General features: G+C 36.1%; 1 protein-coding gene across 7 annotated transcripts in view; it reads right to left on the bottom strand.

Moving 5' to 3' along the window:
- tns3.2 (tensin 3, tandem duplicate 2) overlaps positions 1-21,409 on the bottom strand; it is a 118,584-nt gene that overhangs the window by 49,722 nt on the left and 47,453 nt on the right. For all 7 annotated transcript variants that reach the window (XM_068215549.2, XM_073933160.1, XM_073933163.1 and 4 more), the window contains 3 exon segments: positions 9,965-10,762; positions 1,421-1,530; positions 1,090-1,219 (listed from right to left, as the gene is read on the bottom strand). In XM_068215549.2, coding sequence (XP_068071650.2) covers positions 1,090-1,219; positions 1,421-1,530; positions 9,965-10,762 — 1,038 coding nt within the window.

Below are 21,409 nucleotides of genomic sequence, written 5' to 3'. Positions count from 1 at the left end.
CCGCAGTCCATCCTTTGGGCACCTCTAGACAAAAGACTGCGAAACTATCATTCCTGAATTTGTCTTGCATTGTATATCATGTATCGACTTCTATAAATTATAATAAATGTTATTCAACAAAATGCTATAAAAATGAAATCATCCAAACAGATGGTTCTCTTTGTTCCTAAAACGAAATTAGGGAGAGGAGAGGCTCTTTTTTGTTGTCGGTCCCCAATTACAGGATATTGTTCCACTGCATATAACATTTTCTCCAACTCTGTATACTTCAAAATCTGAGCTGATTAGCAGGATTTAATGTGGTTATGTGTTTGTAAATGTTTACATGGTTTATGTTAAATCCTAAAGTATTTTAAGGCAACAACTTTTGTTTTAAATGTGGTACTAAAATACAATTTGTATTTAATTGTATTAGACTGAATTAAATTATTAGCTTGACATTCGATAAATATCAAAGTAATGCATAGAGTATGGCATTTTACTATCAAATTCTGATTGCAATAATGGCATTACTATGATACCATGCCTAAATGCCATGATATTTTCCCATAAAAGGGTGCTATAATGTCTTTAAAAAGGGCCATAATATTAAAGTTAACATGAGCAGAGAGTCATGAGTAGGCATGGGACATTTTCAAGGTATACCAGGGTTTGGAAAAGTCAAGGTTTTAAAACGTCAAAATTTTGTTAAACCGTTCCTTAGGTATATGTTTTGTTTTTTAGGACAACAGTATCTCCAGCGACAAAAAAGATATCCAAAGATGCCATTTTGAATTGTAAAAAAAAAAAAAAAAAAATCTGTGAAATAAATGTAGACAGCAGAATTCAATAATTAATTAGAATTATTTAGCCTGACATGTTTACTGCTCCAAAATATTTTAAAAGTTATGTTTAAAAGGGGAATTATTTTTTTCTTTTTTACCCAGACATATAAAACGAACTTATTTTAGAGCAGTGATCACAATACCGTGAAACCGTGATATTTTTATCCAAGGTTATCATACCGTCAGAGTCTTATACTGGCCCATGCCTAGTCACAAGGCAGTGAAAGGCTCACATAACAAACATTAAACACTGTGTCAGTCTCACCATATGGAGTGGGGGGTGTGACAGGAAATGCTGGCGTGGGCGGAGCTTGATTTAAACCCACCCACAGTGGTCTGTCAACTTCTGGAGGGAGGTCACCAAAGTCAACGGCGTCAGTGTGATACAAGCCTCGCTGGAACAAAAACACACACAGCATTGTTATAGGATTGTTCCGGGTTCAATACAAGTTTAACACATATTTTAGTTGACATTAGGCAGATCTTTGCACAGGGTTGGTGAGCTGATTCTATCACACTAGTCTCCTGTTAAAATGTGTAATGTTTAATTTTTTTAGGCTGGACATTTACGAAGTGACTGTGATAAATGTGTATACCAGAGATGGCGTGCTAAAATCGAATCTCTGGGTGTTCTGTGTTTGATCCCCACTCGTATTCTGCAGCACAGAGTATTGGGAGACATCGCTGAGCTGTTTTTGTCTCCAACCTGAAAAGAGAGAGGCAGAAAGAGAAAGCATTTAGTAGGCATTCATAATCCACATCTCACTGTGACCAGTAAATCAGAATTTTATTCATGAACTTCCAACAACTTTTTTTGAAAAATAGGGGTTTCATTAAAATAAAAAAAAACTAAATACACTGCAAAAAATGATTTTCTTGCTTAGATTTTTTGTCTTGTTTCTAGTCTAAATATCTAAAATTTCTTATATCGAGAAGCATTTTCTAGACAAGCTAAATGTATTGTATTGTTTTGAGAAATATTATGATATAATATTTCTCTATATAAATATATAAATATAAATATATATAAATATTAAAATAATCTGCTAATGGGGTAAGCAAAATAATCTTGTTTTCCGATTTGTGATAAGATTATTTTGCTTACCCCATTGGCAGATTATTTAGCTTGTTTTAAGGAAAAACTCATTTAATATTGGCATATTATTTCTCAAAACAAGACAATATGTTTTGCTTGTCTAGAAAATTCTTCTTGATTTAGGAATTTTTAGATATTTGGACTAGAAACAAGACAAAAAATCTAAGTAAGAAAAGCACTTTTTGCAGTGTATAGAACGTTCTCAAACGATTGTTGTTTTGAAATGCTTACTGAAAAGTTTATGATATCCAATTAAAAAGCTATTTACTTAAAATATTACAAGATGTAAGCTGTTTGGACAAAACTGTGTGTGTAGTGTGTTCACTGTCATATTGGAGTGATATCAACACAACAAGTCTCTTTTTTAAATATTCTGATGTTGAAAATAGGACCCAATTCCCAGTGATTTTAAGGCTCACTGCAATGTGACGTAGGAGTGCAGTTTTCCCCGCCCACCGAATTGATTGACAGGCGCCATGTTTCAATAATAACATGTGTACATACAGTTGAAGTCAGAATTATTGATTTCTTTTTTTTCTTTTTTTTAATATTTCCCAAATGATATTTAACAGATTTAGGAAATTTTCACAGTATGTTTGATAATGCTTTTTTTTTCGTCTGGAGAAAGTCTTATTTGTTTTATTTTGGCTAGAATAAAAGCAGTTTTTAATATTTTAAACACAATTTTAAGGACAATATTATTAGCCCCTTTAAGCTATATATATTTTTTGATAGTCTACAGACCAAACCATCGGTATACAATAACTTGTTTAATTACCCTAACCTTCCTAGTTAATCTAATTACCCTAGTTAAGCCTTTAAATGTCACTTTAGGCTGTGTAGAAGTGTCTTGAAAAATATCAGTCAAATATTATGTACGGTCATTATGGCAAAGATAAAATAAATCAGTGATTAAAAATTTATTAGATAATAAATTAATAATAATAATAATATTAATAATAATAATAATAATAATAATAATAATAATAACAATAATAATAATAATTTATAAGTTAATAATTAATTAGTTATTAAAACTATTATGTTTACAAATGTGTTGAAAAAAATCTGCTCTCCGTTTAACAGAAATAGGGGGAAAAATAAGCAGGGGGCTGATAATTCAGGGGGGCTAATAATTCTGACTTTAACTGTATATTTCGGGGTGAATGATCCCTTTAAGTTTGGACAGAGCAATTGAAATTTGACTTGAAGCATCTGAGACTTGAAGGCTGCCATTCATGCATTTGCCTCTTTGCATATTGATTAGTATAATTTGTAATACAAACTCCTAAATTAGAAATGTTAAATTAATATAACATTAATATGTTATATCAATTAACATAAATATTTGTATGCCTATTTACAGTAGGTCAAATTTTCTGAGACCAATAGTGAAACTTATTTTTTTATTATTTCAATTTTAAGTATTTTTCCTGTTATAATATTTTAGGATCACATTCAGATATCTTAATTATCATTTCATTTTTTTTTTACTCCAGCTACATAAAAAAATCCAAATGTATAATCTTCTCTAGAATGATTATGAGATCCAGATCACATCTGAAAACAAAAGTCACAGGCTGCTTCTCAATATGCATTTCTTGCTTGACGTCATCATCAGCTGACAAAGTTCAGCTCTACTTCTCAAGACCGCAAGAACAGAGGATGACTGAAACACTCCGGATGTGTTCTTTGATATCGAGGAGGCACCGATGCAGACTTGAGCATCGAACTCGCTTTAGAAGTCCCAGAAGTCATTGCGACTGGAGGTGGGAAGTGCAGCATTTTATTTATTATTAAAGTTCAGAGATATGACTTATTTACCTCAGGAGCTTCCCTATAAATGAAACTGTGAATTTACCATGGACATCTTAATGAAGGAGTAAACACATTGGGCTCTATTTTGACGGTCCATGCGCAGAGCGCAAAAGGCAGGGCGCAAACGCTTTCAGGGCGTGTCAGAATGCATTTTTGCTAATTTACGGACGGGAAAATCCGCTTTGCGCTGTGGCGTATGGTCTAAAAGGGTTGAGTTTATTTTCTTAATGAGTTATAGGTGAGTTTTGAGAATAAACCAATTAGAGTCTCATCTCCCATTCCCTTTAAGAGCCAGTTGCGTCACGCCATAAGTGCATTCGCTATTTACAGGACGCAAAGTAAGTCTAAGTGGAAAAAATTAGTATTTCACTAGCAAACAGTTAACAGTTCACAGTTTTTTTTTAACAGAAAACGGTGAAACAGAGCATCTGCGTGAGAATGAGAGATAATGGAACTACTTTCACATTCGCTCTTGGATAGGGAAACCTTTACGCACAGACATCAATTAGTCTAAAAATAAATAATTTTGTTTGTTAAGCGGAAATATTCGTTTCAAAACTATTTCTAAATTCAGTTCTAATTTCCAGCAAACGAATAAATGAACAACAATAACGAAGTGTGTTAAAAAACCTGAGTTATATCCTAAAACACATGCTGTGCCCCATATGGTCTAAAACCTGACAGGTGGGCAAATCTAAGCTTGTTTTTAATAAAACAAATATAAATATGGATATAATAAATAATACTGCTAATAATAATAACATTATACAAAAGCAAATTGTTATGAATGAACTGAAAAAGCCTCCCGAGATGAAGAAGGCATAAAGCAGTGGTTTTTCATATTTATGTAGGCTAGAAAATAATATGTTTTGTAATATTATAATCCTTTATATTTATATCATATATCTATTCTTATTATATCCTATATATATCCTTAATATTTACATTTTTTCATATGTAAAGATATTTGCCTATTGCTCTCTTGTGCCTATTAAGCAGTGCGTAAGCGAGTCGCAATTCTGCGCCGGAGTTTAACCCGGGTTTATTTTGGTCTACTGAAAAATCTATTATAGTTTCTCAAAATAGCAACGCTCCAGCGGTGCGCCTCAGAACGCCTTCCTTTTTAGACCAGAACGCCTATGGGCGCACAAATGAGCGCTAATGCATTTGCTATTTAAACAGCGAAGCGCAACGCCTCAAAACGACTCTTGTGCCAAGCTGAAACTAGCAAAAGACTATTGCGCCGCGCCTTGCGCCACACTGCGCCGGGTGTATGATAGGGCCCATTAAGGGTGTTTGTTTGCTGAAATTCGTATTAAAATCTCTTATATTTATTTTGCGCAATGTATATTTATATTTTATGTACAGTATGTATTTTGAAAAAGTGAAAAACAATAAATCCCTGTATGAATGCTGTAATGTTTAAATAATTTTACATTTAAAATGTGTGAAGGTCATGTGACCATCAGAAAGAACACAGCATCTCATTTCTCACAGGACGCATTCTCTGTTCTCGTAGTCTGCCGAGTTTGTTCTTCTGAGGACACCTGGAAAGACCGCTCTCCACAAGAACGCAAGTCTGTTCTCTGCATTCTTGAAATTGAGAAACAGCCAGATAATCGATCAGTGACACATTTGCTTGTTGAATTAGCTACAATTGTACAGAATCAGAAGATAGACAATGTATTTTTCTTATTTTGTAATATAACCTTTTTGGGTAACACTTTATAATAACTACACACTATAAATCATTTATTAAGCATTAGCAAATAGTGAACTCATTATCTGTTAAGCATTAACTTTACATTAATAAACGTTAGTAAGCAGTTTATAACTGCAGCTACAAATACTCTATTCTTGACTTATAAGCACCTATATAATGTGTTTAATGATTGTATTTTCATAATTAGTTAATGTTTTATTTTTCATTACTAAATTAAGTATCAAATTATTTACAAACCAGTTGTAATTAAGAGTAGTTGAGGGATTTTAGGATCATTCAGAATGAGTTATTGATTAATAAACTATTGAAATCAACATTTATAATTCTTATTATTCAGGCATATACTAATAGTTAACTAATATGTTAGTAAATGCTTTATTAACTCAACTTCATGCAGTTTTGTGACCTAATCTAAAGTGAGGACTATTCATGCTTTATAAATCCCTTATGAATGACAAATAAAGGCTCAGAATCAAATGAACGATAATCTGTGCAATCTTTCTAAAAAGTAAAATTACTGTAAAGTTTAAACATTGCCAAATAACAGGTGTGTCAAAATATGACATCCAACTGGATAAAACGACAACAATATAATAATTAAACAATAAAATAAGATGCATATTTTAAACTCTATAGTGATTTTATTTTAGATCAGCTTGCAAAGATTTATTTTTCATTTGAAGTACAATTTCATTTGTGTATCTTTAAATGAATAGGAGTGAATAATGTTATTCTTCCTGTTTATAATTTAACTGAGCCTTTATTTGTCATTTATAAGGGATTTATAAAGCATGAATAGTCCTCACTTTAGAATAGGTCACAAAACTGCATGAAGTTGAGTTAATAAAGCATTTATTAACATATATAGTAACCATTACTATATGCCTGATTAATAAGATATAAAAACTTAGATTTCAATAGTTTATTAATCATTTACTAACTCATTCTGAATGATCCTAAAAACCCTCAACTACTCTTAAATACAAACGGTTTGTAAATAATGTGATACTTAATTAAGTAATGAAAAATAAATCATAACTAATTATGAAAATACAATCATTAAACACATTATATAGGCGCTAATAAGTCAAGAATAGAGTATTTGTAGCTGCAGTTATAAACTGCTTACTAACGCCTATTAATGTAGAGTTAATGCTTAACAGATAATGAGTTCACTATTTGCTAATGCTTAATAAATGATTTATAGTGTGTAGTTATTATAAAGGGTTACCCAATATTGTACTGTAATTATTTCCAAATAATATAATAATGCCGTCTCAGACCCTTGGATTCCATTTTGTTTACATAATGATTATAAAGCATGGTAATAATTCATTTCAAACGGCCAACAGTGCAGGCTCTGTTAACTATCACCACCCGGACCTACGAAATCCTCAAGACTCAGTGAAAGACAACATGTTTTGTGTGTCAGGAGACGCTCACTTCAAAAGCATTCCTCAGCCCTTACACCATGTGTATTTAAACCCACACGCGCACACATGCCACAAGGCATATATCTAGTGACATACTACTGTAATAACAACACTCTGCACAGATTTCTGTTAAACAGGATGAACTCAGCACTCCATTCAAAAAATCTCCATTTCAGTCGCCAGAGCTGCTCTGACATGGGCTGATCTTGCTAAAAGGATCTAAAAGGAACAGACAGGGGATGTATATTCAAGGCAGGGGACACACTTCAAAAGCAACAAGCCCCTCTCAGTATGCCGGGGTCAAAGCAGCCAGAGTATTGAGTTCATGGTGAAAAAACGGCACCACAGATGTGTTCGGTAAAGAGCGTATAACATTATTGTCACTACACGCTTCTTAAGTGCAGTGTTATTCCATCGCTAAAATACAATCATGTCAATTCCTAAACAAACTGGCAGCTCAGAGGTCACTTCTACACTGTACAAGCACTCCATACTAGACCTGGATGTTTACACATTCAAGCACAGTCACAGTTATGCACACATACACACACTCACCGAAATGAAAGGCAAGTCTTTATTTACTTTACCAAACCTGTCAGGAACTGCACATAGAGGGCCATTGTATGTTACTTGAGTGCATGTATTAACATAAATTAGGCCCCTGCCAATAGAAACCTCAAACATCAATCTACAGGGTTTCTGCAGGTTTCTTCAAATCAAATTTAGGACTTTTTAAGACCCTTTTAAGACAACTTTGAATGAAATTTTAGACTTAAATAGGGTTAAACACTAAGGATTTTTTTCTAATGGCCCAGTTACTTAAATAGTTTTTGTATTAATGGAAGATCAGGTAAAGCGATGTGTTCTAACTATTTTATTTACTTACACTTGTGAAATGAAACAAGAAACTGATCCATGATCCACTGATCCATGTACTGACAAAGTTCTTTTAAAGCTCTGACAAAGACCCGATCCCAATTCCACCCTTTAGCCCTTCCCCATAACCCCTACCCCTCGTTTTGCGCATGCACGCCAAGGGGTAGGGGTGTCCCAATTCTCTTTAGCTTGAAGGCGTAGGGCTAAGTTTTTTCAGGACCACACTTGAAACCAATAAAAAACAAAAAAAGTTCCCAGAATACACCTGCCACAACGGCAGTATTGCTGAACCCGGAAGTAAGAGGATCCACAAATGAGTATTTTTTTTATGTCATTATTACGAATTTTTACAACAAACAAACACATGTTTTAAAATAGTCATAACTGCGTGTGTGTTTTACTGTAATGCTTTAAAAAAAAAACGCGAACTATAATCCCTATTAATAACTCCTGTACAGCAGTCCCACAACATTCTGACACTCGAATACCCTGTCAGTAATGTCTAGTGGCTGGGGATGAGCTTTTTGTAGAGTTCCTATTTGTAGGACAAATAGAATTAGAAATTCTTTTATAATGGTAGCAGTTAGGTCATTAAAGGAGTCCACTGGGGAGGGAGATACATCTAAAAAAATTTATTGTATGCGTTGTGGTAACGTTTTGGTAATGTGTACATAGATCCAGGCCTGGATTGGCTAATCGGGAGGACCGGGAGAATTCCCGGTAGGCCGGTCCATTTTTTGGCTGCGAGGGCCGGTGTCCCTAGCTCCAGAATCTGTTGCTCTCAGCAGTCACACTTTTTTAATTTATTTATTTATTTACTTGACCACAGTCTTCTTATTCATTATTTTACCAGCTCTGCTCTTTTTATCTATTTTATCTAATGATGATATAACTCAGATGAGTCAGCTCTCAACGTACATCTGTTGTGGTCCAGTGCTTAGCACATTAGGTTACGATGCCACCAACACAGGTTTGATCCTCGTCTATGTAATTTATTTTTTTCATTTTTGTTTTTAAGAAAATATTTATAATACTGTTAGGGTTGTTAAACATTTGAAGTTCTAAAGCAGCTGTTTTCTCAAAAAAAAGACGTGATAGTGTAATTAGAAACTGAATTAGAAATGACCTTATTTTAATATAGTCAGTCGTGAACTGAGGTCGGCCGGTCTGAGGCTTAAAACTCCAGGGCTGAAAAGGAGTCCCACTCCGGCCCTGCATAGATCTTTGCCTGTGTTATGTCACCTTGCTGCAATTTTAATTTCCCTAAACGGGATAATAAAGTTGAGACTGAGTCTGAAAGGTACAACTTTTGCCTTACCAGAAAGGTAATTAAGCTTGGCATGTATGAATAAATGTGCATCTGTCAACTCTTACAAAACATACTTTCACAATACTGCAGTACAGTGATAATCTCAAATGGTTACGCCGTGGTATGTTTATTGCTTACAATTAACCCTCCAAATCCTATGGAACTTTAATGGTTCCACAGTCATATCACCCTGCAGCCCAAGACCGGTTACTCACTGAAGCTAAGCAGGGCTGAGCCTGGTCATTACCCGGATGGGAGACCACAAGGAAACACTAGGTTGCTGTTGGAAGTGGTGTTAGTGAGGCCAGCAGGGGGCGCTCAACCTGTGGTCTGTGTGAGTCCTAATGGCCCGGTATAATCGAAGAGGACACTACACTATCAGTGGGCGCCGTCTTTCGGATGAGACGTTAAACCGAGGTCCTCACTGTCTGTCGTCATTAAAAATACGATGGCACTTCTCGTAAAGAGTAGGGGTGTAACCCTGGTGTCCTGGCCAAAGTTCCTCAATCAGCCCTTACGATCATGGCCTTCCAATCATCCCCTTCCACCGAATTGGCTCTATCACTGTATCTCCACTCCACCAATAGCTGGTGTGTGGTGAGCGCACTGGCGCCGTTGTCCTGTGGCAGCCGTCGCATCATCCAAGTGGATGCTGCACACTGGTGGTGTTGTAGAGAAACCCCCACTCATGATTGTGAAGCGCTTTGGGTGTACGCGCTATATAAATACACATTACATTACACTACAATGGTTTCACCCATTTAAACATTTAAGTAGAATACTATTGTATTTTATCCCAAACCCTCACTATATCTCGTAGTCTGTAGCAATCAATAAATGGACTGATTTGTAAGGACTGGCGAATGTATCAGGATTGTCTCTTACCTGATAGGTGAGATTTGGCTTTCCCCATTGATTGTGTCTTTCCATTAGTGTAAAGGGAGGCTGAGCGTGTCATGTGACTCTGTGGCTGTGTAGGGATTGGCTTAAATTCTGGGTCGAGGTCCAGGATCAGCTGATTGAGCTGTTCGATTGATTGATCCAAAGCCATGACATCATCCTTATCTGTCTCTGACGGCGCCTCTGGAAGACAATTATCTGGCGTTGAAGGCTTGCTTGCATCACTTTGGAGCTCCTGCTTGACTTCCAGTCTGTCTGTTGGAGTGTGTGCGTAAGATGTAGACTGCTGTTGTTTCACCCATATACGTGTCTGATATCCTGCAGGAACTGAAGTGTCTATGACAGAGTTCGAGGTATTCACGTCACCACGAAATTTGGCAGGAGAAGCTTCATTTTGATAATCAGAACTCTGACCTGAAGACAAACCAGACGTTTCCTTAAAGGACAGCGAGTCTGAAACAGCAGCAATGGCATCATTAGGGGAGGTGATGTCATCCTCATCGTCATCTATAATGTCTGTCTCCCGCTCTGTGAACATAGAGTCACCATTTAAGTGTCCAGAATAATCAAGAACGGATTGACTGGTTGTAGGGTCCCGTCTCAAAGTGCCTGGAGAAGATTGTTCCTCCTCCATTCTGAGTCCAGGGGTCACTCTGTTGAGCTGGTTGTTCTCCTCAGGGCTGTAGCTGAATAGGAGCCCAGAGGCTTGTCCTCCGGTCCACTGGGAGGAGCTGGAGAGTCCAGAGTCACTGCTTAAAGAGCGGGTGCCTTCGTGTGGCTTGGCTGTGGAGGAAAGAACCAAAATAATCACTATAATAAAATTACATTTTAATCAATGTTTAGATTATGAGACCACTACAATTTCACATAATTACAAATTACAAAAAAAGAGACAAAAGCATAAATACAATTTAGTTTGCTTAAAAAAAAATCTTGTTATTCATTAATCAATTCCCCAAGATGTCTTCAAAACACAAATTAAGATATTTTAGATTAAATCCAAGATTTCTCTAGTCCTCCTTTAGCTAGATTTATCCTTTCACCTGGCGCTGCACTGCGCACTAGAGCTGAAGATCTTTGCCCGAACCCGACGGATTTAATTTCTATCATTTTAAACGGGGTCGGGTCAGGCGCATTAAATGAACAGCCATGTGATGCATTTCGATTAGCGCAAGAAAGTAATCAAATTGTTTGTTACAGCATTAAAATCCATCTCTGCTAATGTGAAACAAATAATGACGGAGAAGTCAAAAAGAGTCAATTTTGACTGCGGTCAGGCCAGCCGCCGGTTCAAAAAGAACAGTCATTCTAGCTGCCAAAGTATTTCGGCGGTCACTCATACACTGCGTATTACGGTAGAGCGCTAAACAGCAACGTATGTACAGAAAGCTGAGAGGGAAAATGACGAGTTCACTCGCTACATTGAAACTTCTGTCATGGAAAATGAAATTTACATTTACATTTAGCCGATGCGTTTATCCAAAGCGACTTACAAATGAGGACAAGGAAGCAATTTGCACAACTATAAGAGCAACAATGAATAAGTGCTGTAGGCAAGTTTCAGGTGTGTAAAGTCTAAGAAGGAAAGCGTTAGTAATTTTTTATTTTTTTTTGTAGTTAGTGGAGGAGTCAGAGAGGGAGTTGCGTTTTAGTAAGGAAAGTGGAGACTGAATAGTTGAGTTTTTAGTCGCTTTTTGAAGACAGCGAGTGACTGCTGTTCTGATGCAGTTAGGTAGTTCATTCCACCAACTGGGCAGATTGAGCGCGAGCGTTCGGGAAAGTGTTTTCTTGCCTCTTTGAAGCAACGTTCATTCACAGAACGCAAGTTTCTGGAGGGCCTATAAATCTGCAGAAGTGAGAGCAGATAAGAATAGGCGCAGCCAGAAATCGCTTTGTAAGCAAACATCAGTGCTTTGAATTTGATGCGAGCAGCAACTGGCAGCCAGTGCAAATGGATGAGCAGCGGAGTGACGTGCTCTTTTAGGTTCATTAAAGACCACTCGTGCTGCTGCTGTCTGAAGCATCTGAAGAGGTAAATGGATGTTCTTGGCTAGTAGAAGATGAACAAACAATCCTACCCAACACTTGCAAAATTAGCCAGATCAGAACTATGCGTCTCGGCCTGTAGCAGCAGCAGTGAAAGGGTGTTCTGTGCTGCTGGACGCACCATCCTGAGCGCAGAACTGCTTGATTCAATAATGTTCCTCCACAAAAACACATAGCCTAATCTTGGTCAGTAAAGGGTTTTTAAACTATAAATAAATATTAATTAAATATAAGAGTATATAGGCTAATGTTGGCATTATTCTTCTATGACTGGTGGAAAAACATATTCTGTGATTGTGTACCTGGCTCACTTTTGCCACGGCCTCTTTTGTTTTGTTTTTTAAAAACCTTTTAACCAAACCTTTTAACCAAAACTTTCCTTCTTTCTAACGGCTGTTGCTATTTCTAGCCAATAATTATTGATCATCTGGTTCTCTCTATCATAAAGGGTCATAAAGGTGTCTGTACAGTCGTACTGTTTCAAAAAAAATCTCTTCAAAGTGTTTCATATTCAACTCAAATCAAACGTGGCGCACTGTTCACTCGAGTCTCAAAAAATGCTGAAATCATGTCGCGCGCACCCTAAGTGAACTTTTGCTTACACCGCAATGATGTCACATTCGCCGTGCGGACTCAAGCAAACTAGCAGACACGTAGAGCAGTGGTTCCCAACCTTTTTCTTAGGGGCCCCCCCTATAGGCATATACAAACATTGGAGCCCCCCCACCATTAAAATACACACTCACGCACACACATATGTACTATATATATATATATATATATATATATATATATATATATATATATATATATATATATATATATATATACTGTATGTGTGTGTTTGTGTAATATTAATATATAATATGTATAGAAACTATAAATTAATCAGTTTTAACTTGTCTTGGCCTTCAATAAAACCAAAATTTAGGTAGGCTTTGCCATACTGTTTAATCTTCTTCTTCGCCTCTGAAGAATCACTGCATTTACGTCTCTCTGCCGATTTTGTTTTGATTTTGCCTTTACGACACGTTGACAAGCACATTGCGTGAGTGAGCAAAATTTAAATAATTATTTAAAGTTATTTATTTAAATTATTTTTACTATTATGTTGGAATTTTAAGCATATGTTTTGATATATATATATATATCAAAACATATGCTTAAAATTCCAACATAATAGTAAAAATAGCTGCTCGATTTTGGGAAAAATCATAATCACGATTATTTTGGTCATAATTGTAATCACGATTATTTAAAACGATTATCAGTTAAAGTCAAAATTATTAGTGCTCCTGAGAATTTTTTTTAATATAAATATTTCCCAAATTATGTTTAACAGAGCAAGGAATTTTAACAGTATTTCCTATAATATTTTTTCTTCTAGGCTTATTTGTTTTATTTTAGCTAGAATAAAAGCAGGTTAAAATATTTAATTTAAGGTCAATATTATTAGCCCCCTTAAGCAATAAATATTTTTGATTGTCTGCAGAAGAAGCTACTATTATACAATGACTTGCCTTATTACCCTAATTAAGCCTTTGAACTGCACTTTAATCTGAATGCTTGTATTTTAAAAAATACCTAGTGAAATATTATGTGCTGTCATCATAGCAAAGATAAAAGAAATCCGTTATTAGAAATGAGATATTAAAACTATTATGTTCAGGAAAAAAAAAAAAAACTTCTTTCCATGAAACAGAAATTGGGAGGAAAAGGGTTGCTAATATTTAGGAAGGCTAATAATTCTGACTTCAAGTGTTTACATGCAGTTATTTTCCACCCTGCAAAGGAAAGAGAAATAAATACAATAGAATAAAAATATTAAACAAACTGTGCTTTATGCATCTTCACTGTAAGAAAAACACTTTAGCTACAGCAGTCCTTCAGTCAAGACTAGTGAGGGATTTTCTAGTTGTTTGATTAATAATCATAGAAACAGGCGGCAGCAGGAATATTTTGCGCTGTCTCTTTGGTTTCTCTTTCACATGTCTTTTGATTCTCAACTCGTTTGTTTATTACACAAATGAGGGTTAATATAAATAATCACTAATCACCGCGTTTTGACACCTATTTGAACATTAGAAAGCTCATGTTAATGACTTTAGATGTCTGCACTCCTCTGCTCGTCTCAGAGTGCGAATTAGCGAATGCTGACGGCCGCATGCTTCTGACTGAGTGTGCTTGCTGCGCACACACACATAAGCACGCGCTCGTTCGGGCTTTTAGGAGCAACACGTGTACAACTAGAAAGGTGGCGGTATATGATGCAATAAGCGTTTATCTCGATTAATGCTTTTTTATAGTCGTTTGAAATCGAAATCGGATTTTCGATTAATTGTACAGCCCTATATAATAGTGGAGCATTTTATGCCTTTTTCTACCTCAACACTTATCCTCTCCCGCGCCCCCCTTGTGAACTCTGGCGCCCCCCTTAGGGGGGCGCGGACCCCAGGTTGGGAACCACTGACGTAGAGTATAAACCAGGCTTTAGACAGCAATGTTTCCATGATGTTCAAAATCCAGAGAAGGGACCAAAAAAAGTGTCGAAACATTTTATTTAGGGTGCTTTCACACTTTGTTCAATTAGAAAAAACCCAGGTTCGATTTCCCCCCTTGCCACCTTCTCGGCTGGTTTGTGTTCACACCATCTTTTTTCCTTCTGAACCTCGGTATGTTTGCGTCATCGAGCTGCTGTTGTGTGTACGGCTTTTGGTAGGTGACGGCCACAAAATGGAGACGTCTGCATATCACGGTCTTTCAGCTTTTACTTAATCTTTTAATGTTGTTACCAAAACCAAAATACATATCCAATTGTGAGCGTATATCTGCCGCAAAAAAAAAAAAAAAAAAAAAACATTCAGAACATCATGCGATGTCTGCAGAAGTCATTTTTGGTGAAGACAAGCAGACATTTTCACTGTTTGCACTGGGTCAGTACCGCTTGTCACCAAGGTAGACATAAATGAACGTTATGAAAACTAAAGTTTGTTGTACAGTTGTTAATTCACTTCTGTTATTTGGTAAAATTGCATTCATATCAGAAGTGAACCATACCAGAGTTTGCCTGAACTGCACCCAAACCACCTCTTTCCGTCTCGGGTACGGTACACGGCTGAGTTCAGAAGACACATTCACATTAGTTAATACCTTACTTTGACAGCAAACAAACCTTGTTGTGGATCAAAAGTGCTAGTGTGAAAGCACCCTTCATTTCATTGGTTCAACTGTAATCATGCGAAGCTCCAAAAACAAATTTATGTGCCAAAAAACCAGCCTGATCTCATGAGAAAACTTAAATATTTTACATTTTGCCAGTTTAGTGGCTAATTTGTACGAGTTCAGTCGTATGAAATTGTACGACTTTAACCCCACCCCTAAACCCGACCATCATTGGGGGATGAGCAAATTGTCTGAATTAGATCGCACAAATTCATACGAATTATATACGAATTGAAATTGTGTTGCAAGAAACTTTAAAATAAACTTTTTTTTTTTGCCAATGTCTTCTTTTCCTTGTCACAACGTATTGCCAATAGAACCAGCAGCGCAACAAGCATCATTTTGCTCATTGTAACCAAACACCCTGATCTGACCTGGAAGACATGGGCAAAAAACGTTAAAAACTTTTTGGCACACTTAAATGTTCTTGGAGTTTCATATGAAGACAATTGAACCACTGAAGGCACATATGGTGTTTTCACATCTGTGGTTCGGTTCATTTGGTCCGGACCAAGAGCAACAAATGATACATTACAGCATTTTTTTGGCGTTTTTTTTTTTTTTCACACCACAGTGATTGTTTTGGTCCGAACCAGTTGAATTTGATTGGTCAGAATTAACGTGCAGAAAAATGCCGATGGATCTCCCGCAATTAAACAAATTGGCAGACACAAAATGTCGCTTTTCACTATGGAGAGATGATTGTATCCCTGCTCTTTGTATACTATATAGTTTGTATAAATCGCTTTAGACAAACTATACATTTCGAGAATGAAGCGCAGATGTAAAACAATGTTTTAATGCATTGCACAAGGCGAAGGCGCATCGCAAATAGAGGTGTGAACCTATACTGGTCTAACGGTTTGGTTTGGTTGTGATTAACATGCCATCGTTTCGGTTCAATTTAATATCTCAGTGCATCAAGATGGGGGGGGGGTATAACAAGCTGTGTATAAACACACACACACACACACACACACACACACAGCTTCACGCTCTCTCTCATTCACACACACACACACACACACACACACACACACACACACACACACACACACACACACACACACACACACAGAAAAACAAAGACAGCACCAAACGAGACACACAGCATTACGCTCTCTCTCATTCACACACAAAACCACACACACACACAGCTTCTGCTGTAAGTGTCAGTGAAAGACTGTCCAGCAAACACACACGCAGTAAAATTGTGAACAGTTTCTGAGTTTTTAAGTAGTTGGAGCATTGCAAATACTCGCGCTCACCTCCCTCAACATAGTAAGCTACTGCAACATAGCGCATTTGAGATAAATGACATCAGTACTGTATAACCAGTTATGATTATTACTTAACTGATACCGAATTGTCCGCGTCTGCATCACGGTGCACCAGAGAAACAATTAATTTTGACAGCCCTAGCCGCAAACCACTTCAGGAGGAGGCGTGAATTAATTATATCTAAACTGCGACATGGTCATCTTCTGGAAAATTACCAACGATCCATCAGGTAATGTTTTTCCCCCTCTCTCTCTCTCTGTTTAAATCGTTGGTAAAGCACTGTCAACAAATATTTCTTCTCCACATCCCATAATGCACAGCGCATCGGACTACAGCAGCTGGATTAGTCTAAAAAGCCGCAATACTTTTTGTGGTGTGGTCTGTTCTAGTTTGGATCATGTTCTAACCTCAAACTAACCACTCCAGAGTTGGTTTGAAAACGTACTGAGAGTACCTCTTCAAGGAGGTCACGGTATGCTTTTGTGGCCCGATTTCGGTGCGCACTTCAGTGCGATTGCTACACTAAGATAGAAAACAAACTCTAGTGCGATTCAACCAAACAAAAAAAGGCAGGTGTGAAAGCAACCATAAAATGGTAGTATTGGTCTTAGGACCATTGCTGTCTATATAGCAGTGGTCACCAAACTTGTTCCTGCAGGCCGGTGTCCTGAAGATTTTAGCTTCAACCCTAATCAAACACACCTGAACAAGCTAATCAAGGTCTTACTAGGTGTACTTGAATCATCCAGGCAGGTGTGTTAAAGGCAAGTTGGAGCTTAAAACTGCAGGGACATCGGCCCTCCAGGACCGAGATTGGTGACCTCTGCTATAGAGGATGAGGGAGCTCTCAGATTTCATCCAAAATATCAGTATTTGGTAACACTTTACAAAAAGGTTCATTAGTTAATGCATTTACTAACATGAACTAATCATAAACAGCACATGTACAGCATTTATTAATCATAATTGAACATTTACTAATGCATTATTAACATCCAAGTCTGTGCTTGTTAGCATTAGTTAATGCACCATGAGTTAACATGAAATGACAATGAACTACTGTATTTTATTAACTAATGTTAACTAACATGAACAAATACAGTAGTAAATTTATTATTCATCGTTTGTTCCCGTTAGTAAATACATTATTAAACATTAACTAATGAACCATATTGTAAAGTGACCCAGTATTTCATCGATTTGAGAATTTCATTGACAATTCTCACTATTAACAATCCATAAACTATGACTTTAAGCTCAATAAACTCTTAATTTTCTGCTTATTAATTGGTATTAAAGAATATGTACTTTATAAGTAATAATTAACTGCCAATATCTTAATAATAGGTAATAAGCCACTAGTTTAGTATAATAGTAAGAACTGGTACTTAAACTAAATGTGTTACCAAAAAATATATTAATTTTTGATCTGAAGATGATTGAAGGTCTTGATGATTGAAGGTTGATTAGAATGACATGAGGTTGAGAAATTAAGTGGAGCATTTTTATTTTTGGGTGAACTAACCCTTTATTACCCAGTGGAAACAGTGAGTAAAGGTTTGACATTTTAAAGTCACCATGGTAACACACGAGTGTTGAAAACAGAGTCACACCTGTGACCCCCTTATCTTCACCCACTCCTATACATTTAGCCCTGTGTGTCATAGTCTGGGCACAGAGGTGATGTTAACACATCTCTAACAAGTTGCAGACACCTTAGTCATGACACAAACACACAGGTACCCAGACCGCTCTTTGTGTGGCCGTTGTGTGTGTGTTCCAGCATAGACACATCAGTCAGCCGGCGGCAGCTGAACACAGATTAGCAGATAGGTGTGTGTCATGACAAACTCAGAGTCTCGCAGCATTGATCGCGACTGATAACGCTACTACATCTACTGTTCAGCATGTGGCCAGAAGGCAGCATCCCACACGCAGACTGCAAACACAGACATTCAACTTTGTGATCACTTTCAACAATGGACTTATTTTTGTAAGCCGAAAATTGTGCCAGTGAGATAATACTTTTAGTGGTTTCACCGTCATGAAGGTTATGGGTTTGGAAGGGGTTTGTGGTAAAACATCTGAAATAAGATCTGTTGTAAACTCAAGCTCAATATATTTTCATGAATTATCATACAACATAAAATACATCAGTAAAGCCCTGATTTTTTCAATGTTTCTACTCGTCCTGACAAAGACCTAAATATCTCTACACTGTAAAACCCAATAAGTTAAGGCAACTGAAACCATTTGAGGAAACCAATTGCAACAAACCATTTAAGTTCAAAAACTAATCCTAAATAGTACTTTGAACTTTCATTTGAATTAATAAAACAATTTGAGCACAGTAAAACCCAATAAATGAAGAGAACTCAAATTAACAGAGTATTGCAAAACCAAATAAGTTAAGGGAACTCAAACCGTTTGAGGAAACCGATTGCTACAAACCATTTGAGTTAAACAATTAATCTTTACGAGTACTGCGAGCTTACTCCAATTAAGTTGAAGTAATGAGGTATTTAATTAACTCATTACCTTCAACACTTAGTTCAAAACTCTTTTCAAATGAGTAGAATTAACTTTCTGTGAATTTTGAGTTAATTACACTACACACTCTCTCAGTTCAAAACTAGATTAAAGACCTATCTGTTTAGTAAAGCATACTCAATGCATCACTTAGCAGGTTTCCACAAGTTTCTACATCTTGTTTATATACACTATGAACAGCAGCTACGCTAATTATTCTCTTTATTCTCCATTTCCACCTGGGCATCATCCCGAGGTCCTCAGATTATGCACTGATTGGATCCAGGACCAGCAACGAGATGATCCCAAGGTGTCCATATCCGGGACCAGGCCGTATCCTGAGCTGCTGCTGCACTGTTGGTCATGGAGGAGTGGAGAGCATGAGACTGATTCCAGTGATGCTCAAGGGACAGACGAGTCTTCGCTGAGGCTGAATGAGACTGCAGCTCTGCACAAGACTTTTGGCCATCGGAGAAATTAAAATGGTCGTGCCGAACTGAGTCTGTTTTTCTCAAGGTTTTTTTTTTTCTTCACTCTCCTATTGGTGAAGTTTTTTTCCCTCTCCGCTGTCGCCACTGGCTTGCATGGTTCAGGATCTGTAAAGCTACGCATCGATGAATTTGCTCTTCAGTGTTTGGACTCTCAGTAATGATTTCAAACCACACTGAACTGAGCTAAACTGAACTGAACTTAAACACTAAAAACTGAACCATCCTGATCCAGTTACTATGACCATTTATGTGAAGCTGCTTTAACACAATCAACATTGTAAAAGCGCTATACAAATAAAGCTGAATTGAATTACACTCATTTCATTTGATAAAGTTGACTGTTGGGTTTTACAGTGTAACTTTCAAGAAAATCTTTTGTTTTGACCAGGACTTTTTTTTATGAAGTTTAATGTGGTAGTTATGACACTGTGGCAAAACATAAGCTGATTTTTTATTTTTTTATTTTTAGACAAAAAACATAACCGATAAAATAAATATAAATAAACGATATCCCACTTAATAATAATAATAATCATCATCATCATCAACGCATGATTTTTTCATTTCCTAATAAATAATAAATGTTAAATTTCATTTCTTAATAAATCGCCTCATTTTTTATGTATGATTTAAAAGTAGAATACGTGTTAGGTTTTTGTAAGTGATTTTATGTTTTAGAATATTCTATAGAATATTCTCAATAATACTAGTAAAGCAAATATAGCCCCTATATGAAGGCCCACACGGAATCAGCGCGTAGAATTCCGCAGTTTTTCCGCAGATTTCTGCAGATTTTTAGCCCATCATTAATTCTGTTTATTTATAAATCCATGGGAGTAAATGTGTGTAAATCTATATTTATTCAGTTTTTTAATTAATTACAGTAATATTATTGACTAATATGAAAATGTTCAACTGATTTATGTACAATGCAGTTTGTACAGTAATATTTTCTGTCTTTTAGTAGAGATATTATATGAGAGACTTGCTTTGTTTACCAAATAAAATTAATCTAATTGGATTTGTATTTTAAACATTAAATAAAAGTTAAAAAGGCATTACTTTTTAATCCACATATTAAGGTTTTAGTTATGATACTCCCAAAACAATTCCGCAGAAATCCGCAAATTTTTAACAAAATAAATTAATTTAACATAAAATGCCCATAATGATGCTCTAAACAGGGTGGTACCAACTTCTTTAGAGAAGAACCCCGTCATTTCTTTGTGCAAATTATATCGTTTTAAAAAATCCAATATTAGTTTTGGTAAAACATGCACTCGTTTTTCATATAAATTAAAATATTTGTAAATTGCACATATAGGAAAGGCCAGATGGAATCTGCGGACTTTTTTGCTATTTCTACGGAGAATTTTGGTATATATATATATATATATATATATATATATATATATATATATATATATATATATATATATATATATAACAAATAAAAACCATAAAAAATATAAATCCATGGCAAAATATTTGATGATTTTTTATAAAACAAATTTGTGTTTAGTAATTCAAAAATGTCAAGTCAATGTTAAGACACACAAACAAATCTACTGACCTCAGTTTCAGCTAAAACTCAACTAAAAAATTATTATCATGGACAGTCTGTCGGAGACTATATTGACAGCAAATGTTCATTATTGGATGAACTACTCCTTTAACTACTAAAATACACTAACACTAAAAAGAGTCAATGCACTTGCATGCATACAGTTAATGCTCTCACATTGTATTTCTATTTAAAAGTACCCACATATATCTGCAGCCGCTGTTGACTACAACCCACACCGCATAAACCTGTCACCATAACACAGCCACGTTCTACGTCAAAAGTATCCCATGAACA

The sequence above is a fragment of the Danio rerio genome, chromosome 20 (genome assembly GCF_049306965.1).
Source record: "Danio rerio strain Tuebingen ecotype United States chromosome 20, GRCz12tu, whole genome shotgun sequence".
NCBI lineage: Eukaryota > Metazoa > Chordata > Actinopteri > Cypriniformes > Danionidae > Danio > Danio rerio.
The sequence above is the reverse complement of the archived record's forward strand: the minus strand, read 5'-3'. Positions and strand labels throughout refer to the sequence as shown.